General features: G+C 39.1%; 1 protein-coding gene and 1 long non-coding RNA gene across 3 annotated transcripts in view; both read right to left on the bottom strand.

The window, feature by feature from the left end:
* Window positions 1-7,055: 7,055 nt before the first annotated feature.
* LOC113097043 (verrucotoxin subunit beta-like) overlaps window positions 7,056-27,164 on the bottom strand; it is a 54,922-nt gene continuing 34,813 nt past the window's right edge. For both annotated transcript variants that reach the window (XM_026262274.1, XM_026262275.1), the window contains one exon: window positions 7,056-8,994. In XM_026262274.1, the coding sequence (XP_026118059.1) occupies window positions 7,133-8,994 (1,862 nt within the window). In that variant the 3' untranslated portion in view covers window positions 7,056-7,132. The remainder of the gene's footprint in view (window positions 8,995-27,164) is intronic.
* On the bottom strand, window positions 23,519-25,601 carry LOC113097044 (uncharacterized). The gene is made up of 4 exons (XR_003288760.1): window positions 24,581-25,601; window positions 24,301-24,462; window positions 24,009-24,105; window positions 23,519-23,930 (listed from the first exon to the last, which is right to left on the bottom strand). It is a non-coding gene; the product is annotated as an uncharacterized LOC113097044 (long non-coding RNA).

The following is a 27,164-nucleotide window of genomic DNA, read 5'->3' on the forward strand; positions in this document are numbered from 1 at the left end:
AGGAAAAAGATTTATTCGAAGGCAGCCCTAGTCCTACTGGTTTGGACATCAAAGTCCTTCTAAAGCACAAAACCCAGTGTGCGTGTGTGTGTGTGTGTCATTATCCCAATCATTTATAAGATTAAAGCTTTACTGCTTGTTGTCTAGACTTACATTGTAGGAAGTCATTCCTGGTCCAGTTGTTGACTGTGAATTCAAAGAACAGAGTCACATTCAGTCAGTAAACAAACACCAGTGCACACGTGCACAGCACTGTGTGATTAATCAGATATCTTCAACTATAATTGTGGCTTCTGTTGATTGTGAAAACCATGTCATAAAAATAAAATGTAATTAAACCATGTTTTAAACAGACTAGTAATGTTCTAAAAAGTGACAGCATCATGCTAAGTAAGTGCTAAAGACATCCTAACAATGTAATAATCATAAAGCAGGACTAAGTTTCATGCAGTGGTATTCTATGACTGCTATAAAGTGTGGGTTAGGGTTAGGTTAGGCTTAACTAACTATTTTAGTCATTAAACATACCACTGCGTAGTTTTTCAATTATAAAACAATAGACAGAATCTTAGACTCATATAAGTGATTTATTTGAGCACTAGAAAAATACAGTAAAAATAATTTGAGTAATAAAAATAAATAAGCAAATTAAAAAATATTTAACTATGTATGCCAGTTACAGCACATCCTGAGATTGCTAGAAATGTACAGTAATAGCATGCTGATTCAGATTTAAACAGATGGTAATCATGCAGATACAGACACATTCAATATAAAACACACTCACACATATATGAAAAATGTTGAAAAATTAAACAATTAAAGAAAAAGCAAATCGCTAAGTCACACCTCCATCAGATGACAGGTGTCACAGTGCGCGTCACAAATTGTCGAGAGAGCGCCACAATTCAATTTAACAATCATCTGCCTATATTTCACTTTTTTTGTGGATCATCTCATTCTGTTTGTGACAGTGTCCGCTACAAAAACATGCTGTTTTTTACTACCAAGACGCAGTTTTCTGAATATGAGTTATTCCATAACAGACACAAACATTTATTCTCCCTGAAGTTGGGTTACACATCCAATGTCCAATTTATATCTTAATTCAAATGTTAGGTATTAATGCTCTAATAAAGTTATTAATACACATATTTAGAAAGTTCTAAGAGTGTTTGATCCTAATTTCTTAACTGAAAATTCTGGGAACTAAAATAAACTTGCTACTGAAATTAATCCCAGAACATGTAATGTTCTTACAACAATAACATTCTAGCTGGTCTATAAAAACAAATGCTTCAAGCTGCTATTTCAAGCTGCTATGGAAAGGTGGGCAAGGAATCTTGATGAGACATAAGACTTTAAAGCAACGTGATAAGTAAAACTAATTGGTTTCAGAACACAAAAGCAAGCTAAACTGTATCATTGCTCTGATTCCGGAGAAAAAAGATATAACAAAGTGTGTTTCCTGAGACATCAATAATCAGTGTATGAATCTCAACAATGGTGACATTCTTTATGCATTCATAATTGTTGAGATTCATACGCCGATTCTTGATGTCTGTGTGTGTCTAAGTATTCAGTAGGGAAAAAATGTTTGCGCACAAAGTGACTTAATTGCAGACATGAATAAAGATTATCTGATTAAAAAAAACAGCTTTTGTGATGTTGATTTTATGTAATAAAAAAGTAATAGTTTAGATTAGACTCTAGATGAGATCAATTCCCTATGTGATGACATCTTTAACACCAGCAAGTAACCAACATTTCCTAAACACATTTATTTCAGTAACTAATTAAACAATTTGACTTAAACTGCTTAACTACTTATCAACATTATGGTGACGTCAAACCAAACGTATTTTCAATAAACCATCAACATCTAAACTTCCATTAATCTCAATAAGACGTTTCGTAAAGGTAATGTCAGAAATCAAATCTGTCTGGTTTATAAGTGAAGCTGGTACTGTTTTTTTTTTTTTTTTTTTGAGTTACTTACTTTAGAGATTGATATTAAACAAAGGTCGGGTTTTACCTTTTAATCAAAATATTATTTCTGAGCAGAAGTGTAAAGCCCTGCCATGAAATCAGCAGCTGATTTCACCAGAGATAGTGCAGTAATTTATTCCTTTTCAGTCACAAATGAGTCTCTGAAGTCCTATTAAACAAATGTCATCACAATACTAAAATATTGGAGAAAAAAGACAAACTATTATGTTCAGGCTTTTAGACATGAATACTTAATATATGATCCTCAACAGTGTTGAAAATAATTATTAATTCTGCAGTGCATAATGGGAGTTTTTACTAAGGTGTTACCCAGCATGCAGCATTTTGTTGATTGTCACCATTGTTGGGATTCATATGCTGGTTGTCTGTGTGTGACTAGGAAGTGTTGGAATTTTTGTTACAATTTTTTTTATTGTTATTATTTTGACTTTTAATTTTTACTTTTTTTGAATTCCTGGAATGTTGAAAATGGGTGAAGGATCTTCAAACCTTTGTCACATTTTCATTCGCGATGAGTTTTTACCTATAAAAACCATTTTAACCTGTAAAACCTCAGCATTTGATCCTCTGTAATTCTCAATAACAGCAGGTGTTCATCACTAATGCACAATCATCTTTTAATTATTCACTTAACTATCTAAATAACTCTTTGTGGACTTGAGATAACTTGGACTTGAGGACTTATGGACTTGACTCAAGACTCATTTGAGACTTGAAAGGAATGACTTGGTTCCTCTGGTGAAATAAGGTGCTGAGTTCTTGGGTGGAATAAAGATATGGCAGGACTTTTACTTTTTTTGACCCCTGACCTTTACACCTCTGTCTGTAATATATCTGCTCGTCTTACCACGTCTATGGCCACCAGGTGGTATTGTGAGCAAATTAAGCTTCCAGAAATTATATGGCATTACATTTGTTTCAATAATAATGAACGAAACTTTATAAAACTGAATGTAACTTTTTCAGAAAATATAAAAAATATGCCATTACAAAACAAGAAAAAAAATAATAAAAACGAAAAAAATTAACTCAGTTGCACAAATTTAACAGGCTCTTCAAATATACTTCATTCTTTGTTAATGTTTTTCAAAGATTCGTTTTCGCTAATCGTGGATTCTGAATTCATTGCCACAGATTTCGCTTACGTTTCGCAGTTTTGCGTTTGGTGTTTTGACACAAATCTCTCGTGGGGGCGGGCTTAACCGTGATCTACTCTGATTGGATAGTGAGCTTATGATGGACAGGTGCTCTCTGACCGGGAAGTACACAGACCCCACTCAGTGGTGCACATATTGGAAAGCTCTCTCGTGATTGTGATTTGTATTACTAAATATGTAAATAATATTTGACCTTTGATCGTCTCAGTAAAGATGAGCTTTCAGGAGACAGAGACACGGAGCAGCATCATCTTCCTCCTCCGCTTGTCCTTCAAGGCAGCCTGAAGTAAGCTTGTGTTACTGAATGACAATAATAACCCGCAACAAACTGTAGCACAATGTAACATGAAAAACTTGTATCTGTGTTATTGGTTACTTCAGTAACACAAGCTTACTTCAAGCTGCCTTGAAGGACAAGCGGAGGAGGAAGATGATGCAGCTCCGTGTCTCTGTCTCCTGAAAGCTCATCTTTACTGAGACGATCAAAGGTCAAATATTATTTATATATTTAGTAACACAAGGCAGGATGTATTGCATACAAATCACAACAATAGATTTTTTTTCTTTTTCTATTTTTATTAATGCAGAGGACAAAAACATACAAAGGTATAAACATACATCACATAATATCAACCACAAAAAAAATTAAATAAATAAACACAAAGAATAAAAAGAGGGCCAAAATCTAAACAAATCTAAAAAAGGAGATCAAAGGCAGAGCAAATCTAACAGTCCTTATGGCTTTCTTATTAGACACTGAGATTACATTCAAATAGTTTCCCATTTCTTTTAGAAAAACACAGAAGACAGGTTTACAGTTGGATAATTTGCATTTGTGAATGTGAAATTTGTTTAGGACTTTTCTTTTAATTAATAACAAAACTGTTATTTTCATTTGTGGGGTCAGAGTCATAATACCCAAATATTATGTTTTTCATATGTACTGAGAAGCCTGGCAAAATCTTACACTTGACAAACACACCAATATCATCCCAAAGTTTCTGAGTGTAGTGACATGACCAAAATAAGTGTACAGTTTCTTCAGAACTCGAACAAAAAGAGCATGTAAGATCAATGTCATATTTAAATCGTTGTATACAGTTCTTTACAGGGTAGAACCTGTGTATGAGCTTAAAATAAATGTTGGTAGCACTTTACTTTACAGTCCTGTTCCCCATGTACATACTATGTACTTATTATAGTAATTACAATAACTATGTAATAACTAGGTACTAACCCTGAACCTACCCCTAAACCTAACCCTACCCCATGTAGTTACCTTGTATTACCAGACCTTTCTTAGATAAATACACTGTAAGTACACTATAAGTACATGTAAGTACACGTACTGTAAAATAAAGTGCAACCTAAATGTCTTTCACTTTGACTGTGAAAAAGAATTTTTTGCGGTATAGACCAGATTTAATCTCCGTGAGAGCTTTCCAATATGCGCGCCACTGGGTGGCGTCTGTACTTCCCGGTCAGAGAGCACCTGTCCATCAAAAGCTCACTATCCAATCAGAGGGATAGTGAGTTATTAATTACATAATTTTGATTATTGGGTGAACTAACCCTTTAAGATGCTCAGGGAGGATATCAAACTCCAGAAAGAAAAAAAAACACAGGAGGAGAGAAGACCACAGGAGAGCAAGTGTCCTAGGACACTGAATCTTCAGTTCTCTCTTCACAGCAGTTCAGTCAGTGTACTGTTTTAGTAAATAAATTACTCCAGGATATTGCGTTGTTTTAACTCAGAGGGAGTGTCAGCGACATTAAAAAAAGTTAACAGCTAAAGTAATTTGTGGATTAATGCATATTGGAGATGCAAACTGTTTAAAATGATTCAGTTCGATTTGGTGAACTGGTTCAAAAAGATCCGGTTACATCGAAAGATTCGTTCACAAACCGGATATCACAAACTGCTTTGTTTTGAACTCTCTCACTTTGAGACACCTAACGATGTGAAGCAATTGCTCTTCAAATGTGTACTTCGGAGTCCATGTACTGTTCAAACTTTATTATTTTCAATAAAACAGTGCTAAAGTTTCCTGAAGGAGAAGTGAGGGCTGCCAATGCAGGGCCAGTGCTAAGGGGTCAATGCTTTATGAATGAGCAAATTCTCAGGGGCCCTGCGCTGGTAGCAATAAGTTGGCCTATCACAGGCCAGTGCAGACTTGTTTGCAGGGAAAGAACATCACTGGATGGTTTAGTCTATTGTGAGTTTATTCATTAAAAAAAAAACACTCATAAGTGAAGCTATCTACACTGTATAATGAATTAATCTCTTACCGCACTGCACATATCTGCAGTGCATTACGGCTTTGATAGGGCCACTGGAGCTGATCTTGGCACTCTAGTCAACTTTCTGAAGTGTCCCAGAAGTGGCTCTCTGTGCTACATCACTAAAGTTAGGTGCCTATAGCCTCTTTTTGATGAATAATAATAATAATAATTACCCTCTTGCTTTCACCAAAGACATCAGCAACAGCCAATATTCTGACTATAGGCAATACACGATACTATCATCTATCAGCACAGCCCTAATAAAGGTGATACTCCAAAGATACTCCACAGCAGAGGAAATGGATACATGCATGGCAAGCACACAGACCTAGCAAAACCATGACCCTCTCTCATCCTAATCACCCACAGCTGAGTGATGTCACCTTGATTTTGACCACCCAGCTTGATTTTTTTTGGTTCTAAAAATGTTCTAAGAACATTCCCATGGATTGTTGTAACAATGTTTTTAGCGGGTAGTTTTATTTTTGTTGCCAGAATGTTCTCTCAAAAGATAGGATAACGTTCCTTAAAAAACATAAAAAATGTTATTAATAACATTATTTGAATATTATCCCCAAACATTATAATTAAGATTAAAGCAGTGGTTTAGATGTGGATGTCTGTTTAAAAGTAATAGTTTGGTTTAATGTCACCATATAGGTGGTAAGTGTTGGCTTTAGTTGTGCAAATCTTTATTAAGGCAAAAGCAGTAAGAGAACATCTGGTTAGACAATGCTGGTTGTCTCAATGGGTCTACAACCTGAGACCCTACAGAATTTAAAGCAGATCATTTCAAGGGTTTAAGAACACAAACCTCAAGATTCAGTGTATGAGTCTCAACAATGTTGAGATGCTTCATGCTCCAATGTATTCTGGCTGCATCATACAAAACTCATACACTGCACCCAGAAGTCCCTGTGTGTCTAGGTATTCTGTGGTTCATGATTAATGTAACTTAAAAAGAACAGGCTCAAAAACTTATGATATAAATCTACAGGATCTTGTGAGTTGCAACACATCTGCTTTAGTCACTAATATTAAATTAATAACATACGAGAGACTCCAGGTAAAAGCAGTTGACTAGACCGTTACATGAGAAAATTTGTAACATCAGCAAGTAACCAACTTCACCTGATGAAATTTTTCGCTTACTATTTTTGCTGTAACAACTATAGCCACAGCAGTTAAATGAACAATTACACTGAAAAGAGTCATACTGTCCAAGTACTGATCACAATAATGGTGACATCAAACTAAAACTATTATTTTTAATAAACCATCAACACCTCTGTTAATCTCAATAAAAACTTTTTTTTATGACAGAAATAAATCTTGTTTATAATAAGTGAAGTTGGTAATACAGTTTTTGGAGTATTTACACTAGAGTTTGACACCAATCAGAGGTTGGGTTTTCACTTTACACCAACATCTGACTTCTGAGCAATGTCAGTCCACATCTAGTGTGATGGGAAGCTTTATTAGAATGTTAGATGATAAATGTTGTAACAATGTTATCAATAGACATTTTTAGAATGTTTTAAGAGAATTTTATCCTACCTTTAGCAGAACATTCTGGAAACTAAAATAAAACTAGCCGCTGAAAACATTCCTAGAACATTAAACATTTCTAGGTGGGCATGTACCTAATACACCTAATGGGTTTTTATTAATATAGTAGCTGTTCAAATAATGAATATGCTGCTATGTGAACAGGACAGTTTGGTTGTCACACTTGTTAAATACAGTCCTGAACATAGTTCGATGTTCAATGTTTTGAGGAAGTTAAAAACAACGTAATATATACAAATGTGCAGATGATACTTACTTGAAGAGGGTGTAGGGCTGACAGTCTCACTGGCTTCACTCACTCCCACTTTACCCACTATCCTGTAGCGGATCAGGTACTGATTTCCAGGCTTCAATTCAGTCAGCGTGAAGTCATCATCAGCTGTGTCTATGACAAGCCACTGTTCCTCAGCTCCAGAATCTGCTTTCACCTGCTTGTACTCCACTCTGTACTTCACTGTATCTCCAGTTGGGGACTTCTGCAGTTTTAGGGACACAGTTTGTGCCAGGACATTATTAACTACTGGTGGGGGTGGCCTGGACACAGGCTGGAAATTTGTGTCTGTCAATTTTCCATTTTCATACAGATAGATGGAGGAGCCTGGAATGGAGTGATTGGAAATGGCAGAAATAATGAATCGGATACTCTTCACATTTTTATTGGCCTCTGAAAATCTCTTGAAGAGACATAGGTTTGCTCTCATCTTTGCAATGACATCAGGATCTTTGAACCACTTTCCATCTGATGTCAAAGAAAGCAGGGTCTTGTTTCCATCTAGCTCTTTAAACTTGTCAGATTTTAGAAACTCTGTCAGATTTGAAAGATATGGGTCTTTGCATTTTAGAGATGTGAAGGTCAGAGACAATGCTACATCAGTTTCAGGATCAAGAAGGATGGCGTTGAGCCTGTCTGAATCTTCAATGTTGATCTCATTCAGCATATTGATGTGATATTGCAATAAGAAAAGCTCAGAGTTTGAATCATCTAACCATTGATTAAGTAAGCCAGCATTAAAAGGGGAGCTGCTGTGTGCCTTCAGGATGTCTGCCAGAGATTGTTCCTCCAGACCTCCTCCTCGAATGGCAGGCAGGACCCTGGCCAGTTCTTTCTGGAGCACCGTCTTGTAAATCTTAAATGTAACCTGAAATAAGTGCAACCTTGCATTAATGTCACTGAAAACATTTACCTTTGTTCTTCTGGCCAGGTCATTGCATGTCCTCTCTACCTCCCCCAGCCCCTCCATTATATCTTCAGTGTTGGAAATCAAACAAGTGCTGATTTCCCTCTCCAACCGGGCAGAATTTTTTTCCAGTAAACTCAGAGGATAGAGCCAGACTTTTATTGGCACTGCATTTTCTGGATTTCTCTTCAGCAGAGTGGGGAGCTTCTTGTACACTTCTAGGGCCTCTGTGTACGTGGTGGGATTCTGCTCAAGGCCAACATCACCGTGAAAGGTGCAGGTGATATTCTTAACCTTTTTGTTATCCTCATCTGTCATTTTTACACCACCTTCTCCCTCAATGGAAAATTTAGGGAACTTCTTGACCATGACATTCAGTTCTCCCTCAATGTCCTGACTGTTTTCATCATCTGCAAATGAGCGATCAAACACCATGAAGGCTTGAGCTCCGTAAAGCACAGCCGTGACCACATGAGTTGCAGTTTTCTGGTCAAACACCTGAGGGTAGGTGATCTGGCCCAGCTGAGTCATAGTGAGTTGATCAAATCTTGAGGTTTCACTGTAATGCATTGTTACTCTGGACTGTTGGTTGGATGATTTGGTGTTATGCAGATACTTGGCAGATCCTTCCACCTCCACCAGCCCCCCCAAAAAACTGGCCTTTAGTGAAGCACTTACATTCAGGAGACTTGACTTACTAGAGATGGAGTCAGAGCTACTGAACTTCAAATCCGTCATGAGCTTTGAATGAGTGTCCACATCTTCCCTCAGTGATTGCTTATCCCACAGAGTAACACCTAAAATAAAATAAAAAATGTTTTTAAAATCTACATCCCGTTTCTCAAATCTTGTCCTGGAGGTCCAATGCGCTGCAGAGTTTAGCTCCAACCAAGTTTATCAAAGTCACCTGCCTGTAATTTTCTAATGATCCTTAAGACATTGATTGGCATTGATTAACGTGCTCAGGTGTATTTGATTAGGGTTATAGCTAAACTCTGCAGGATAGTGGATCTTGAGGTCCAGATTTGAGCATCCCTGTGTTATATTGTTATATATGTTTGTTGTGTAGTTTAAAGGGTTAAAGATTTAAGATGAAAGAAAAATAATTTAACAGTAATATACTGTAATTAATGTGCGACAACAAACTGTAGAAAAACAGATGTTTACTGGCAACCGTGCTGACAGTAAATAACAGTTTTTTCGCTGTAAATTAATGAATGCCAGTAAATAACTTTTTCTACAGTTTGATGTTGTTAAGTCAAGGAAAAAACAGCAATATACTGTAAAATGTAAAAGTCACATTTACCTTTTTTTTTTTAATTTGACTGAAATATTTGTGAACATCCATAGAAAAAAAGTTATGCAAAGTCAAACACTGATAAGGAAAGTAAATACTGAACTCAACTGTATTAACGTGTTTTTGCACAAGATAGATCTGCTTCAGTCAATGATGAGCCATAAACACTGATATTGTGCTGCTTAATTTAAAGACAGAAAATGTGGAGTTGCTGATAAAGTGATGACCTCTGCGTTAAGTACTTCAGCACATAAATGTCTGCTATAGCTGTCAATGAACTGCAGTGATTTGAGTAAAAGTCATGCTTTTGGTCACTTTACTATTACACATTAAGTGTTTGCAGTTTTATATTAAGAAATATTTATTCTCAGTGGACTCTAATGAAATAAGTTCACAGTACTAACTGTATGAATGCTAGTTTTTAAACTCGAACTGTTTGAAGCAGTGGGAGTGGAGTTAATTTCCATGGCAGAATTATGGTAAAACACTTTAAGAACACTAAATTACAATTCAATTCCCCAGGAACAGGTGAAAGGTAAAAATCAACAGCCTGAATGCACTGTAAGTCGCTTTGGATAAAAGCGTCTGCCAAATGTATAAATTTAATTTAATTTAATTTTAATTTAATTTTATTTAAATGTACATCTCTCAACCAAATTCCAGTTCAAATCACCAAGTAAAATAATTTCTTTCTCATGTACAATAGCTGCAAGTGCAGTTAAACTTATGGATAAGCCTTCATTATTAGCTGAAGGGGGTCTATAACAGCAGGCAACAGTTAGTCTGGTATTTCCTAATGTTAAATCAATAGCCAACATTGGGATTTTAGGCATTAAACTACAGAAATTCAAATAAACAACTTTCAAACCAGGTCGACTTGAAAACTCAGACAGAACATACAAACATTCAGGTTTCAGGACCTGGATTTGATTGAACATTTCCTGCCATAAGTAACATCAGTAATATAAGACGACGTTTCCACTCGTTTCGATATTCCTTCCTCAGACAAAAATTTCAATGAGTCAAATAAAACAACAACAGTTTTCTTTAACCAAAAACAAATAAACTAAAGTGAGATCGACTTTAAGTCCATGTTGAGATGATTTGCAAAACTCCTGTATAGGAGTGTACGTGTACAATGTACATTTTGACGGCGCCTGTGAAAACAATGTCCTTTGTACATTTGGTGCTTTATCGTTCGTATAGCAAGTCTTTAAATCTAAAAGACTATCTATTAATCTATTAATGAAAGTTATGATAAAGTGTTAAGAAAACATACTTATGCTTATACTCAAATCTGGACCTCGAGATCCACTATCCTGCAGAATTTAGCTATAACCCTAATCAAACACATCTGATCACGTTAATCAATGCCAATCAATATCTTTGGGATCATTCGAAAATTACAGGCAGGTGACTTTGCTAAACTTGGTTGAAGCTAAACTCTGCAGCGCATTGGACCTCCAGGAAAAGATTTGAGAAAGGGGGATATAACATATGTAGCTTAAAGACACAGATATAGCAATCAAACAAAACTTAAAGTTCAAAAGTCAAGGGTCAGGACCCCAACTAAAGCAAATACTGATTTCCACAATGTGTGACGATGTGACATGAAATAAGCAATTAAATGTTAATTTATCCTAGTTTATTAGTCATTTTTAATTTGTAAAATGATCCGAGTTCATTATCCATGGGAATCGAAGTGACGTATATAGTATGTGAATCTGCGGTCGTTATAGGATAACGATGAAGATGGTGACGTCAACGGCATGGCCCAGTCACCTTTATCTGGATGACGTGCGCTGCTCAAGGAAGTTGAAGCGGCTGGCGGAAGTCAAGCCACTGAGTGTACCTCACGGAGCTCCGCTCGAAGACTCCCGCGATTTATTGTTTTATCCGTGGCAAAAGTGTATCATCTGCGTTCTAATCAATCACGCTCTGGATAATTAAAAGGAAAGCATGGTATCCTCGTCATTGTGTTACTAGCGGGTGGTCATTTAGACGCTGCAGGGCTAACAGTAAGAGTGAGCAGTTCTAAAACCTGGGCAGAATTGACGGATTGGGAGCCTCCAGCCTGTATACTCACGTCTGAGGCCAGTTCTGATGACAGCTTTCACGTGACTTGACTTTTGACTGTTTTTTCATCGGGGAAATGTATTTTTATATGTTTTCCCTTATTGACTATGGGAACTATATGTATTAAATTGTTAGAATTACTGCTGATCTTGTGACTTGGAATAATTTTGTTTCTTTTTTGTAGCTTTGTGGCGGGTCTATTTGTGAACTATTTTTTTGTTGATGTTGTTTTTCTTTTTCATACTCAAACCAAAAAGTCATTTTTGAGACACTTGAAACATACACATTTTTGAATGAATTCTAGTTGTTTGTCATATTGATTGTAGTAGTGGTCTATTTAAGAGAGTTTTTTGGGGTATTATTTATTGCATTGCAATTCTTTTCTCAAATAACTGAGGGGTTTTGTGAAAGACAAACCAGACTGCACAAGACCTTGGAACGTTTTCGTAAACTGAACTAAATTAATGACAGAAATCCTGTCTGGCACCCCAGCATAAAAGAAAACAACCCAAAACAAAGAGAGTGTGAAAACGTTACAAATGGTAACGTCAAACAAAACAATAAAACATCATCATCTAAATGGCTGTAACTCTCAGTAAGATCTTTTGATCTCTGATCTGACAAAAATAATGTCAGTATGGTTAGTAATGTGTGAAGCTGGTAAAGCTGTTTGTTGATTGTTTAAACCTTTTGTTGATTTCATCTAAGGCTGTGGCTGAAGTCAGTTGTAGTTTTTGTATGTGTCTCGTTTCTATTTTCTTCAATGATTTGGCTTGTTAACAGCAGCTGTTCACCAGTGTCTGAATTCACTCATTCATTTTCATTATGGAATGCAGACCTGCGGTTGTCGCTGTTGGACAGTGTTATTCCTGTTTCCTGATTGCCTTGCTGCTGTTTTGTGATCGTAGCTTCGTGTAGCTTTGTTTTTTCTGTAGAATCTTTATCTTGCTATTACTCTCTGTTGTTTAAAGTGATAAAATATAACTTAATTCCCACCATATTTCTGATATTATTTATCAATCTTATCTGATTCATTTGATCGTTCACTTTTATTTTAAATCGTTAGCATTCGTTAGCTTGTAATTAACGTTTCCATTCAACACTGTTTTCTTTTCTCCTCTCCTCTCTCTCCCTACTCTCTCTCTCTCCAGTTTTTCAAAAGTTCATCAAACAACTGTAGTAAGAACTTTTCATCAAGCACGGTGAGTTATGGCTTCTCCTGCTATTGTTATTTGCACTACTTGCCACATGTATAGTTTATCTATCTCTGTTGGAGATGAGGGATTCACATGTGATAAATGCTGGGAAATAGTTAGGCTGACAGAGAAGATTTCAGAATTAGAGACACGCATCCAAACTTTAATTGAGGACAGTAAGAATGTTAGGGCTCTAGACACTGCTTTGGATGCGTCTAGCTCAGGGATTCCTGTACATTGTTCGGTTCCAGCAGAGCCCCTGCAGCAGGGCAACTGGGTGACAGTGAGGCAGCGTAGTCTTGGGTCAAAACACCGCTCTTCTGTTCGGATAAAAACATTAAACAGGTTCTCCCAACTCAGTGATGCATCCACTGAGAAACCCGATGAAAGTGCTCTAGTTATTGGTGTTTCTATTATATGGGACGTGAATATAGAGACACCAGCCACCATACTCCAATGTTTACTGGGAGCCAGAGTGCCTGACACTTTTAAAATGTAAAAGTGCCGGCTAAACGTAAATTCAGTAAGATTGTTATTCACGCCGCCGCTAATGATGTTCGACTTCGCCAGTCGGAGATCGAAAAAAAATAACATTAAAGAGGTGTGTGAACTTGCAAGCATGATGTCAGACACTGTAATATGCTCTGGTCCCATCCCTGCTTACCGTGGTGACGAGATGCATAGCAGATTGTCATCACTCAATGGCTGGATGTCTAAGTGGTGTCCACAGAATAACATAGGTTTCATAGACAATTGGACGAGCTTTTGGGGCAGACCTAACCTGTTGAAAAGAGATGGTCTTCATCCCTACTGGGGTGGCGCCGCTCTTCTCTCTAGAAATATGGCACATAGTCCTATAGTGGCACATATCTTCCTGATATATCCGAATTCTTTAGCAAATCCAAAACCTCAGAACAACTTGATGTAACAGAAACTATGGACTCTCTTTTCTACACTGTAAAAAATTGTGCTGTAAAATAAGGGTAATCTACTGGCAGCTGTGTTTGTCAGCATTGTACTATTAATTTATATCTCTCTACATTTAATTTACAGCTCTTCATTTTTACAGTATGTTACCGTTATCCTACCATGTGGTAACTCGTTTCATTTGGGAAACCGATTAGTTTAAACCATTTGAGTTAAAAACAACAACAACAACAACAAAAACGACTGTTTAGGTGATGTTATTGTGGTGAACTTATTTGAGTCCACTAAAAATAAATACTTCTTAATAAAAAGTTGCAAACATTAAAAAGTATAACAATAAAGCAAACAAAACATGACTTTTACTCAAATCATTGTAGACTGTCAGTAATTAGCAACAGTCATGTATTACATTCACATATTAAAATGTTTGATAAGGAGAGAGTCATTGAATCAAAAACTATACAGTTATTGCTTTAAACAAAGCCACAGAAAATCTGTGTTTGTGGCTCATTATTGACTAAAGCATGGGCTCTACTCTCCAGCACTATGGTGAACCACAAAACCACATTAATACAATTCAGTTAAATATTTACTTTCCTTATCAGTAAATGACATTCCATAGCTTTTTTTCTAGGAACATGTACTAATATTTTTGTGAAATTAACTTGTTTTGCTTGGTAAATTTGACTGTTAGGTTTTACAGTATATTGCTGCTTTTCCCTTGAATTAACGGTAGTCTACTGGCAGCTCTGGTTACCAGCATGTTACTGTTTTTCTACAGTTTGTTGCCGTAAATTAATTACGGTTTATTGCTGTTAAATTAAGTTTCATGCTGTTTTTTCTTCATCTTACATCTTTAACCCTTTAAACTCCACAAAAAAATCCTCAGTTTTAAATGAACACTTATAATGTGTGCACTACAGAGTGTTAGAGTAACACTGAATCAGTGAAGTTAATGAGACAATTCTGTGATTAATTGATGATTAAGCATTAGTGATGAACACCTGTTATTAACAATAACTGAAAGAAAGAGAAACACAAGAACTACTACTGACTACAGCCACAGCCTTAAATGAAATCATCTGAAATAAAAGTCATTAAGGGGGCTTTCACACTGGCAGTTAAGTGCAGAACGGGGCATTGTTCGTATGAAAGATTGCTAATGTGAACACGGTCATCAGACCCTGGTGCACACTGGGGTAGCAAACCCCAGACTACCTGGAGAAGGTAATCTTAGTTCGGTTGCTCCCGAACTGGCTTGCGGTTCATGTTAATGTGTAAGAAACACGGACTCGGGTGCGCACTTGTTCAGGAAGTAATAACACTGTCGATATCACTGTTTCCTCAACACACGAGAGAGCCGAGGTTGATTCCACACACTCCTAAAAGTCAAAATTAAATTAATTATAATTTAATAATTAAAATGTATTATTATGCTGCGAACAATAGCACCAAAATAACAAAAAATTACAACTATGCTCAGTCGCATTGTGTTCTCCAGGTGTTTTCCGTGTGCGTTTGTGATGACGTATGGTGACTGCAAACGCACCTGGGTTTGATAGAACTATTGAATGTGAAAGCAGACCAACGCTGCAGGCGGCACCAGGAAAATTGCGCTCAGGCTCGGACTGCAGCAAACGAGCCCAGTGTAAAGCTCTATAAATCTCACCAGCTTCACATTATTAACCAGAATGACTTTATTTTTGTCAGGTGTTTACAGAAGATCTTATTGAGAGTTACAGAAGTGTAGGTGTGTTTTCTCTACCACAATGGAAATCAAAGTTTACATTAGTTGGGCTCTTGAACAGTGACTTTTCAACACTAAGTTTTTTTTGCTTGCTTTAACATTAGGTTTTTGGAACTTGTTATAGCAAAAAAAAAAAAAAAAAAAATTCAGCATAAAAAAACGTGATTTGATGTTATTTATAGATTGATAAGAACAAATGTTCTCTTACTTCTGATCTAATCTCAGGTCCCTTCTCTTATTGAATATTGATACTAGAGCAAAAGGAGGAACACTACTGAAGCCCCGAAGACTTAAGAAAATATCATTTCTTGTTGAAATTTAGACAGACACATTGTTTATAATTGCTGTAAAAAAAACGGCCAAATGTTAACAGTAGTATGCTGTTTTTTTAACAGTGCATTCTGGGTAATATTCATAATTTTCGAGAAAGTGGCCTGCTGCTATAAATCGTAAATTAACAGCATTCAAAGTCGACACTCAGAGGCTGTGTTTCAAATCACACCCTACACCCTCATTCACTATTCCCTACATGAGTTTGCTAATACAGTCCACCTGACAGAGAGAATGAAAACTAATGAGTGGATTCAGACACTGATCAACGGCTGCTTTTAACAAGCAGAATTACTGAAGTAAAGAGAAACAAGACACACACAAGAACTACAACTGACTTCAGCCACAGCCTTAGATTAAATTAACTGAAGATTTAAACAATTAACAAACAGCCTTACCAGCTTCACTCTTTACTAACCAGTCTGACCTTATTTCTGTCAGATCAAAGATCAAAAGATCTTAATGAGAGTTAGAGATTTAGATGAAGATTTTTGTTCAGTATTTGCTTTAATTGGGCTCCTGACTCTTGACTGTAACGCTGAGTCAGGGGCGTTATGATCCATAAGCAGCTTTATTTCAATAATCAACAGAGTAAACAGAAACAGATCAATCAGGGGCGTCAGATACAACGTAGACAAATCAGAATCATAAACCTTGACAGAGCGTAGAATCAGGGCTGGCGGCTGGCAGGCAGAGACGAGAGAACAAGGCAGTGGTCGGTAAGGCAGGCGGCAAAGAATCAGAGTCCAATAAGCAGTCCAGGTCATACACGGGAGATCAAACAATGGGAAAACGCTCGGTAATGTCTGCATGGGCACAACAAGACTTTGCGTTTGAGAGAACAGGGCGAGTTCATTAAATAGGGGATGGAGATGAGCGACACCTGTGCAGGTAATCAGCCCCAGGTACGGGGTGTTATGGGAAATGGAGTATTGAAAGAGGTTAATACTCGGGCGATGGTTCCCTCTGGTGGTGATCGGAGGGAGCCACAGAGGCTGTGTTTGTGACAGAGCCCTCCCCCTGCGAGCGGCTCCTGACGCGATGAGGTGATCGTCGCCGGGGTCTTCCTCGGGGTCTAGGAGCGGGTCTGTCTGGGTGATCTCGATGGAAGTCCGTGATGAGAGTGGGGTCCAGTATGTCATCAGCATTGACCCAGGACCTTTCCTCCGGACCGTACCCCTCCCAATCGACCAGATACTGTAGAAATCGGCCCCGGCGACGTGAATTCAGGATTTCGTGTACCTGATAGGCCTCCTGGCCATCGATGATGAGGGGAGGCGCTCTCTGGTCACCAGCCTCCTCTAGGTTCTCCGCTCCTCTCGGTCCACCAGCGGGCTTGAGCAAGGAAACATGAAAAGTGGGTGAGATACGGTAATGAGATGGGAGAGATAGTCTAAATGATACTGGGGTGATTTGACGGAGGATTTTGAAAGGGCCCACGTACCTGGGGCTAAGTTTCTTGGATGGTAGTCTGAGGCGAAGATCCCGTGTGGACAGCCAGACCCATTGTCCGGGCTGGTAATCCGGATGAGCTCTGCGGTGTCGATTGGCCTGATTTCTGGTCCGACGAACTGCTCGGAGAAGGTGAACATGAGCGCTGTCCCAGGTCTCCTCACAGCGTCTCAGCCAAGCATCAACTGCAGGTAATTCGGATGGTTCGCCAGACCATGGGAAGAGAGGAGGTTGAAATCCTAGGATGCACTGGAAGGGAGTCATGCCAGTGGAAGGTTTTTGAAGGGAATTTTGTGCGTACTCGGCCCAGAGAAGGAAGCGGCTCCAATCATTTTGATTCTGGTTGCAGTAGGATCGAAGGAAACGAGAGAGTTCTTGGTTCAGACGCTCGACCTGTCCGTTGGATATTGGGTGGTAACCTGATGTGAGACTAACATTGATGCCCAACTGTTGGTAGAATGCCGACCATACTCTGGAGGTAAATTGGGGACCCCTATCGGAGACAATGTCCTCCGGGAGGCCATAGAACCGGAACACATTCTCACAAAGTGCCTCTGCTGTTTCGAAGGCAGTCGGGAGTTTGGGTAATGGGATGAAGCGGCAGGCTTTGGAGAAGCGGTCGATCACAGATAGAATTGTGGTTTTGCCCTGCGAGAGAGGCAGATCAGTAACAAAGTCGATGGCTATGTGGGACCAAGGACGTTGAGGAACGGGTAACGGGTGAAGAAGACCAGCGGGTAATTGATGGGATGATTTGTTGGTGTTGCAAGTGATACAGTTTCTAACGTAATTGATGGTGTCTGCTTGCATTGAGGACCACCAGAAGCGGTTAGATAGGAGCTGGATGGTGGCGGTTATACCGGGGTGTCCTGAGCTTGGGGTAGAGTGGACCTGATGTAGTACTCGTTGTCTCAGTGTTTGAGGGACGAATGTGCGATTCTGGGGAGTCTCAGGAGGTGGAGGTTCGATGCGTTGGGCCTCAATGATCTCAGTCATAATGTCCCATTGGATGGGTCCAAGAACGATCGTGGGAGGAATGATGGGTTCGTGGTCTGGAGTTTGGTTGTTGGTTTCGTAGAGACGAGAGAGTGCATCTGCTTTGGTATTCTGGGAACCCGGACGATAAGTGACTTGAAAATTAAATCTTGTGAAGAAGAGCGACCACCTGGCTTGTCTGTGATTCAAGCGTTTGGCTGACCGGAGGTATTCAAGGTTGCGGTGATCCGTAAGGACTGTGAAGGTGTGTTTAGCCCCCTCTAGCCAGTGCCTCCATTCCTCGAATGCTGCTTTCATAGCGAGGAGCTCGCGATCTCCAACATCATAATTCCTCTCGGCTGCGTTTAGTTTCCGAGAATAAAAGGCACATGGGTATAATTTCGGTGGATCTCCCTGACGTTGTGAGAGTACAGCCCCGAGACCTGAACTTGAAGCGTCTACTTCCACAATGAATTCCTGCTCTGGATCAGGATGATGTAAGATGGGCGCTGTGGTGAATCTATCCTTGAGGGCCTGGAAGGCGTTGAGGGCGGCGGAGGACCAGTGGAGACGCTGAGAGCCCTTCTTAACCATAGAAGTCATTGGTGCTGCGATGGAGCTGAAGTCGCGGATGAACCTTCTATAGAAGTTAGCGAAACCCAGGAAGCGTTGTAGTTTTTTGAGAGTCTGGGGTAGGGGCCAGTTGACTACAGCGCGAACCTTCCCCTCCTCCATGGCTACTCCTCCAGCGCTGATTACATAACCCAGGAAGGAGATAGTCTGCTTGTGGAATTCACATTTCTCCAGTTTAGCATACAGTTGGTGCTGGATTAGGCGTTGGAGGACGGCTTTGACCTGTTTCACATGTTCTGTATACGTTTCGGAGTAGATGAGGATATCGTCTATGTAGACTATGACCCCACGATTCAACATATCCCTGAATACGTCGTTCACAAAGGCTTGGAACACGGAAGGACTGTTGGAAAGGCCGAACAGCATGACCTGGTATTCGTAGTGCCCAGTGGTGGTTGAAAAGGCCGTCTTCCACTCATCCCCTTCTCGAATTCGGATCAGGTTGTAGGCGCTTCGGAGGTCGAACTTCGTGAAGTACTTTGCTCGGCGTAGTTGCTCTAGAGCCGCTGGGACGAGTGGCAAGGGATATCGGTACTTCACCGTAACGTCGTTGAGGCCGCGGTAATCTATACAAAGGCGGAGTCCTCCGTCCTTCTTCTTCACGAAGAAGAATCCTGCAGAGGCTAGTGAAGTTGAAGGTCGAATGAATCCATTGGCTAATTCCTCCTCGATATACTCCTTCATGGCTGCGGCTTCGGGTTGAGATAACGGAAACACTCTGCCCTTGGGTGGTTGAGCGCCTGGCATCAGCTCAATGGCGCAATCGCCTGGTCGATGAGGAGGTAGTTGCGCAGCCTTGGTTTTACTTAAAGCCTCCTGGAGATCGTCATACTCTTGAGGCAGTTGAGAGACCGATGAGGAAGTATGAGTGATCGTGGGTCGGTTGCAGGAATGGAGACAATGTTGTTTGCAGTAATCTGACCATTGTGATATCTGTTTCGTGGACCAGGAGATGATTGGATTGTGTTTTTCCAGCCAGGGCAGTCCCAAGATGATGGGGTTATGAGGAGATTGGAAGCTGTAGAGGTGGATCTTTTCAGAATGGAGGGCCCCGACGGTGAGTTCTAACTCCTCAGTGATGGTTTGGATGCGACCGGAGCCCAGCGGTAGCCCATCTAGAGCTGCCACTGCCAAGTGAGAGGTACATGGAGTACAAGGGATGTTATGAGTCTCCATGAAAGTGGTATCAATAAAATTTCCCGCAGCTCCGGAATCAATCAATGCCCTCACCTCGATGCTAATTCCCTTAACATATAACATGACTGGTATTTCTAACATAGAAGAAGATCTGGAAGGACAACTCACCGCAGCTGAATGTCGCGGCGGTCGAGTGGGGCATGAAGCCCGTAGATGTCCAGCCAAGCCACAGTATAAACACAAGTTGTGCTGTCGCCTGCGTGACTTTTCCTCCTCGCTTAATCGGGTAACTCCGATTTGCATGGGTTCTGGATCCGGGCTTGAGCTGTTGACTGGGGTGAGTGATGAAGTTCGGTATCGGGGCCGACGTGCCCGAATCAGATTGTCTACCTTGATGGACAGATCGATGAGTTGTTCGAGGGTTTTGCCCTCATCTCGGCAGGCTAGTTCGGTCTGCAGCTCAGCATCCAGTCCCCTCCTGAAGTGCAGGCGTAAAGGGTCGTCTGGCCAGCCAGTCTGTGCAGCTAGGGTGCGGAATGAGAGAGCATAATCTGCGGCCGATCTTCCTCCTTGACGGAGTGCGATAAGCTGTTCGCCAACCTCCTTTCCTCCTGCGGGATGTTCGAAAACCTCTCTGAATCGGAGCAGAAATGCTGAAAAGGTGGTGAAAACTGATCGATCACCGTTCCAGATGGCTGTGGCCCACTCTAGTGCTCTCCCCGTGAGCAAAGAGCACACAAACGAAATCCGGCTGTCCTCTGTGGGATATAACGAGGGCTGCTGGTTAACAAACATCGAACATTGTAATAGGAACCCCTTGCATCTGGCAGGTGATCCATCGAACTTTTCTGGGAACGCCAAGCGCGGGCTTACTGAAGCGGGAGGTGTGGCCACGGCGGCGGCCATTTGCTGTGGTTGGGGTGCTGCTGGAATATTTCCCTCCGGGGTTTGCAGGCGGAGTGATTGGAGGGTTCGGATCATTTCTTCGTTGAGAGAGGTGAGTCGATTCAGCTGCTGCTGATGGGCTGTCAGCGCCGCGGCTTGAGCGGATACTTCTGCCGTGATCTGGAAGAAAGCCGCTGGATCAATATAGGGCAAAGTCTTCTGTAACGCTGAGTCAGGGGCGTTATGATCCATAAGCAGCTTTATTTCAATAATCAACAGAGTAAACAGAAACAGATCAATCAGGGGCGTCAGATACAACGTAGACAAATCAGAATCATAAACCTTGACAGAGCGTAGAATCAGGGCTGGCGGCTGGCAGGCAGAGACGAGAGAACAAGGCAGTGGTCGGTAAGGCAGGCGGCAAAGAATCAGAGTCCAATAAGCAGTCCAGGTCATACACGGGAGATCAAACAATGGGAAAACGCTCGGTAATGTCTGCATGGGCACAACAAGACTTTGCGTTTGAGAGAACAGGGCGAGTTCATTAAATAGGGGATGGAGATGAGCGACACCTGTGCAGGTAATCAGCCCCAGGTACGGGGTGTTATGGGAAATGGAGTATTGAAAGAGGTTAATACTCGGGCGATGGTTCCCTCTGGTGGTGATCGGAGGGAGCCACAGAGGCTGTGTTTGTGACATTGACATTGAACGTTATTTTTTGTTTGATTGCTATATCTGTTTTCTAAGATGCATATATTATAGCAACAATGTTTATTTTAGATGTCAAGTTATTGTGGCTGTTTCTAATAGCCATAATCTACTATATCAGCATAAGGTGTTGGGGAGTTAATTTGGCATTTTGGAATTTAGAGAATTTTTTTCTCTGATTTATTCTTTAAGACTGCACAGAGATGTGATTACCAGAAAATAAGGATTTAATTGAAGTTTAAAATACTCTGAGCTTTCACTTGTAATTAACACTCAAAGAGAGGTATCATCAATCAGCATATGAATCTCAATGGTGACAATAAAAATGTTCATGATGCAATTTTTCTCCTGATAACCCCGAAAAGAAGAAGAATTGTACAGATAAGAGCAATACATCAATCGAATCTGTAAAGGGTCTATTTTTTTTGTATAGACATAATAAAAACAGAACTTTGTGCAGTTATAAAATAAAGATAACAAACAAGGTGTGCTGTCTGCAGCCTTTGTCTGCGCTGATCTTCATTTACAAACACGTCAATAAAATCGACTGTAACTGTGAATACTCAACGAAGAGACATGAGAGATATCTATAGATATAGTACTGCCGAAGACAAATATTCTGTGATAAAGAAATCCATATGAAAACAACGCGATGTCCGTTTTTCACGTCTCCCTTCATTATCTTCTAATGCAACCACGCCCCCGCGTTGAACATGCTATTCAGATTCTAATGTTTCACTGAAGTGTGCGGCTTGAATACACCCATAACAGAAGACAACGCAGCCAGACTGTTCTTCAAATTCTTTTAATTTTACTGTTTGCTTCGCGATGAGACGAATAAGACATAATTCACCCCGAAAAGATGGAGGAAGAATTTGGATTTTCTCAGAAAAAAAGGATGAAGTGCTTTATACAGCAGAGATCATAAACATGAGTAAGTCTCTTTTTATTTATTTATATACTTGTACTAGTTTTCACATAACGTGTAAACATTTTACTAGTTAGACTTTTTCCAAAGACATTTTCCAAACTGTAATTCATGACTAAATGTATAATCAAGTGAAATATTATGAATATTATGTTTCAATAACAATATACAATACAATACAATTCAAAAGCTTGATGTAAATAAATGTAACAATTAAATGTTACTGTAACAAATGTAACAAACAATGCTGTTCTTTCAATTTATTCCCCCTAAAAAACCTGAAAAAATATTCTCAGCTCTTTTCAACATTAATAATAATAATAATAATGATAATAACAATATATATATATATATATATATATATATATATATATTTTTTTTTTTTTTTTTGTAGAAAATAAGATTGTTAAAAGGATTTCTGAAGGATTGTGTGACTGGAGTAATGATGAAAATATTCAGTTCGAAAGTCAGCTTTGATTGTTCCTAATAAACTGTTTAACTGCTCCCCCAAGTGGATATTAAATTACACTGTAAACCCTGATAAGTTAACTCAAATAATTTGAGGAAACTTATTACCTCAACTTTTAAGTTGATAAAATTAATTGTTTTAAGTCAGTTACACTTAAATTCATAGAACAGATTAACTCAAAATTATTTATTTGAATACACTTTTTGTATGCATTTTATAACTCAAAACTTTTAAGTTGATAAAATGTATTGTTTTAAGTCAGTTACACTTAAATCCACAAAACAGATTAACACAAAATTATTGATTTGAATAAACTTTTCTTCTATGTATTTTATAACTCAATTTTTATTGATCAAATTAAAAGTACTATATTTTTGTTATACATTTAAAAATAAATAAAATACTTATTTTGCAATTTTCAAAGAAATTTGACCTCAAAATTAGCATTAGCAAAATATTATTCCATAAACATTAGAAAGAAAGACAATTTCAAACTCCATATAAGAAAGTATGTTTTATTTTGCAAAAGGCATTTTTTGCAGCATCATACAGACCTCTGTATACATTAGAATGTAACTGTATGAGACACAACAAATGTAAAGGACAGAGGTGTAAAAAACTAGTGCATCCAGAGATACAGGAAAAACTCTCTAACAAGTAAATAATTTTTTTAAACTGACTCAGCAATCTGGGAGTGTCAGTGGCTTTGAGTCATCCAAACCAAGTAAGACTTTTTGGATGAAGTTAAAGGTGTGGGTCAGCTCTTTGGGGTAGTTGACATGTAATGCATATCAAACCAAACATCAAAAGAAAAGAATCAGCCAACCTGGAAATGTCCCTTAGAACAATGTCACCTTCCAGCACAATAGCAATCCCAGCAGGGTCAAAATGAACACAAATTCGAGTCTCCATTCACCATGCTGACAAGAGCTACAGCTGAATCTGTAATGTCTGGCTCATCCACCTCTTCAGTCTGGAAAGCATTAGAGAACTTCATAAGCATAATCAGATAAATAACATTAAAATTCAAATGAGATGTATAAAAACCTACATTCCACATCTGGAAAAACACAGAGTCATATTCGCGCAAGTAGACAAGGGAGGGTTCGAAGTACAGCTGTACGTCTGTTGTTAATATCGTAGTGATCCTGAAAAAAGACAGAACTGTCTTAGTGATGCAAGAGAAAAGAATAAAATAGAGATAAAAGTACAGATGAAAGAAGGGAAGAAATTTAAAGCAAAAAAAGTTCAAAGCCAGGTTTAAACAATTACCAGATAGCAGTAAAATACTTGTGCACATTAACCAATTAACTTGTACTATAAATGTAATTAACAAAATTCACCGTAAGATCATAGGCACTACAGATGCTTCTTAGTCCTGCCTTGCCTGTACGGGCAGCCTTCTGCCTGTAAACAGCAATCAGTCGAGGATTATGGTTGTCCAGCTCTGCATAGAACTTGTTTTTCAAGCTGATATTAGTAATTCTGTGGAATTCTGCAGGAATCTGAAAGCAAGCATTCAAACGAATAACATAAAGAAATGTTAAATAAGAAAACAAAAGTAACAGATACACATAAACACACAAAAAATGGAATCTAACAGATAGCAACTGAGAAAATTACCTGAGATTCCAAACGAAGTGCAGGCAACTTTTCCAAAAAGTCCTTCACTGGTTGTGATGGGTTATCTACAACGATCTGTTTGCGACGCAGAGCAAATGTACTTTGCATGAGTCTCTCGATCAGCCCAAGACTTCTTTCTGTCTTAGACACTTTCTCAACTATTTGCAATCTTTGTTATTCCAAGCTTTTAGCACTCTCTCCTTTTGGAAAATTTGGTAGGTAGTTTACCTCAGCTCGATGAGCTCTTTTGATGTTGGAGTGGGGAGACTCACTCTCTGGATTATTTTGGCTTCTCTTCCCCGAGTTAACAGCCACCTCTTCACAGCCAGATCTGCTGAGTTTTGTGCGAAAGTTGCCCATTTTAAACTTGTCTTACAGCCATACCATCCACATTGACTTCCTGGTTCTGTGAGGCAGGGGTGCTTCGAAATAAGAGCCTCAGCTGCTTTAGCTACTTCTTTGTTGCTGGGGTAAGCCTTAAAGCTGTGCATTGCCTTGGCCATATTTTCGAGATTTTTCGAGATTGTTTTTGGCCTTTAGTTAATTTTAAGAACTTTCCACTGTTTTGATAGGCCATATTTCCACCATTGAGTCTGTGCTCGACATCATAAGAAAATTGAGGAACTGGGAAGACATCAGGCCAACTCTGCAAGCGTCCTGGGGAGTATTTCTGTGTGTGAAGTTGCAGCTGACCCGGCATCAGTCTCAGATCTGTGTACTTTCAATACAGCCTTCTCTGGCAGTTCTGAAATGTCTGTTAGAAAGCAGAGTTGCCCCCCAAAGTGTGGGTCTTCATATTGGAGGTTGAAATCAAAATCAATCGAGGTCTGAATTTCTCTTTAATCACTGTAATCAACTCTTCTACTGTACTTTGGCGTGTAGAAGGGTTATCTTGTGGGCGATGTCAGGAGCAATGTAAACTCTTTTAGTAAAAGTTTCTGGGATTCCGCCATCTAGGAGACAAAAACAACAAGGTAAAAGACAAGTTAAAAATATAGCTTCGAACAAGATGGACTGGACATTATGAACTACTTTACTTCTAAAATCGATACTATTAGAGATAAAATTGCAACCATTCAGCCGTTAGCTACATTTTCATATCAGACAGTGCACTATAGACCCCCTGAGGAACAGTTCCACTCATTCTCTACTATAGGAGAGGAAATATTGTATAAACTTGTTAAATCATCTAAACCAACAACATGTATGTTAGACCCTATACCATCTAAGCTCCTAAAAGAGGTGCTTCCAGAAGTCATAGGTCCTCTTCTGACTATTATTAATTCCTCATTGTCATTAGGATATGCCCCCAAAACCTTCAAACTGGCTGTTATTAAGCCTCTCATAAAAAAAAACACAACTTGACCCCAAAGAACTAGTTAATTATAGACCAATCTCGAATCTCCCTTTTCTGTCCAAGATACTAGAAAAGGTGGTATCCTCACAATTATATTCCTTCTTAGAGAAAAAATGGTATATGTGAGGATTTCCAGTCAGGATTTAGACCGTATCATAGTACTGAGACTGCTCTCCTTAGAGTTACAAATTATCTGCTCTTATCATCTGATCGTGGGTGTATCTCTCTATTAGTTTTATTGGATCTTAGTGCTGCGTTTGCCACAATTGACCACAGCATTCTTTTGCATAGACTTGAACACTTTGTTGGCATCAGTGGAAGTGCATTAGCATGGTTTAAATCGTACTTATATGACCGCCATCAGTTCGTAGCAGTGAATGAAGATGTATCATATCGATCACAAGTGCAGTATGGAGTACCTCAAGGCTCAGTACTAGGGCTGCTACTCTTCACACTTTATATGTTACCCTTGGGAGATATCATCAGGAAACATGATGTTAGCTTCCACTGTTATGCTGATGATACTCAGCTCTATATTTCCTCACAGCCCGGTGAAACACACCAATTTGAAAAACTAATGGAATGCATAGTCGATATAAAAAATTGGACAATGAGTAATTTCTTACTGCTAAATTCAGAAAAAACAGAGGTGTTAATTATGCTTGTAATAACCTAGAACACTGTCTAAGACTTGATGGTTGCTCTGTCAATTCTTCGTCATCAGTTAGGAACCTAGGTGTGCTACTTGACCCCAATCTTTCCTTAGAAAGCCACGTTTCTAGCATTTGTAAAACAGCATTTTTCCATCTCAAAAATATATCTAAATTAATGCCTATGCTCTCAATGTCTAATGCAGACATGTTAATCCATGCATTTATGACTTCAAGGTTAGACTATTGTAATGCTTTATTGGGTGGTTGTTCTGCACGCTTAGTAAACAAACTACAGCTAGTCCAAAATGCAGCAGCAAGAGTTCTTACTAGAACCAGGAAGTATGACCATATTAGCCCGGTCCTGTCCACACTGCACTGGCTCCCTATCAAACATCGTATAGATTTTAAAATATTGCTTATTACTTATAAAGCCCTGAATGGTTTAGCACCTCAGTATTTGAATGACCTCCTTTTACATTATACTCCTCTACGTCCGCTACGTTCTCAAAACTCAGGCAATTTGATAATACCTAGAATATCACAATTAACTGCGGGCGGCAGATCATTTTCCTAT

The sequence above is a fragment of the Carassius auratus genome, unplaced genomic scaffold (genome assembly GCF_003368295.1).
Source record: "Carassius auratus strain Wakin unplaced genomic scaffold, ASM336829v1 scaf_tig00216092, whole genome shotgun sequence".
Taxonomy (NCBI): Eukaryota; Metazoa; Chordata; class Actinopteri; order Cypriniformes; family Cyprinidae; genus Carassius; species Carassius auratus.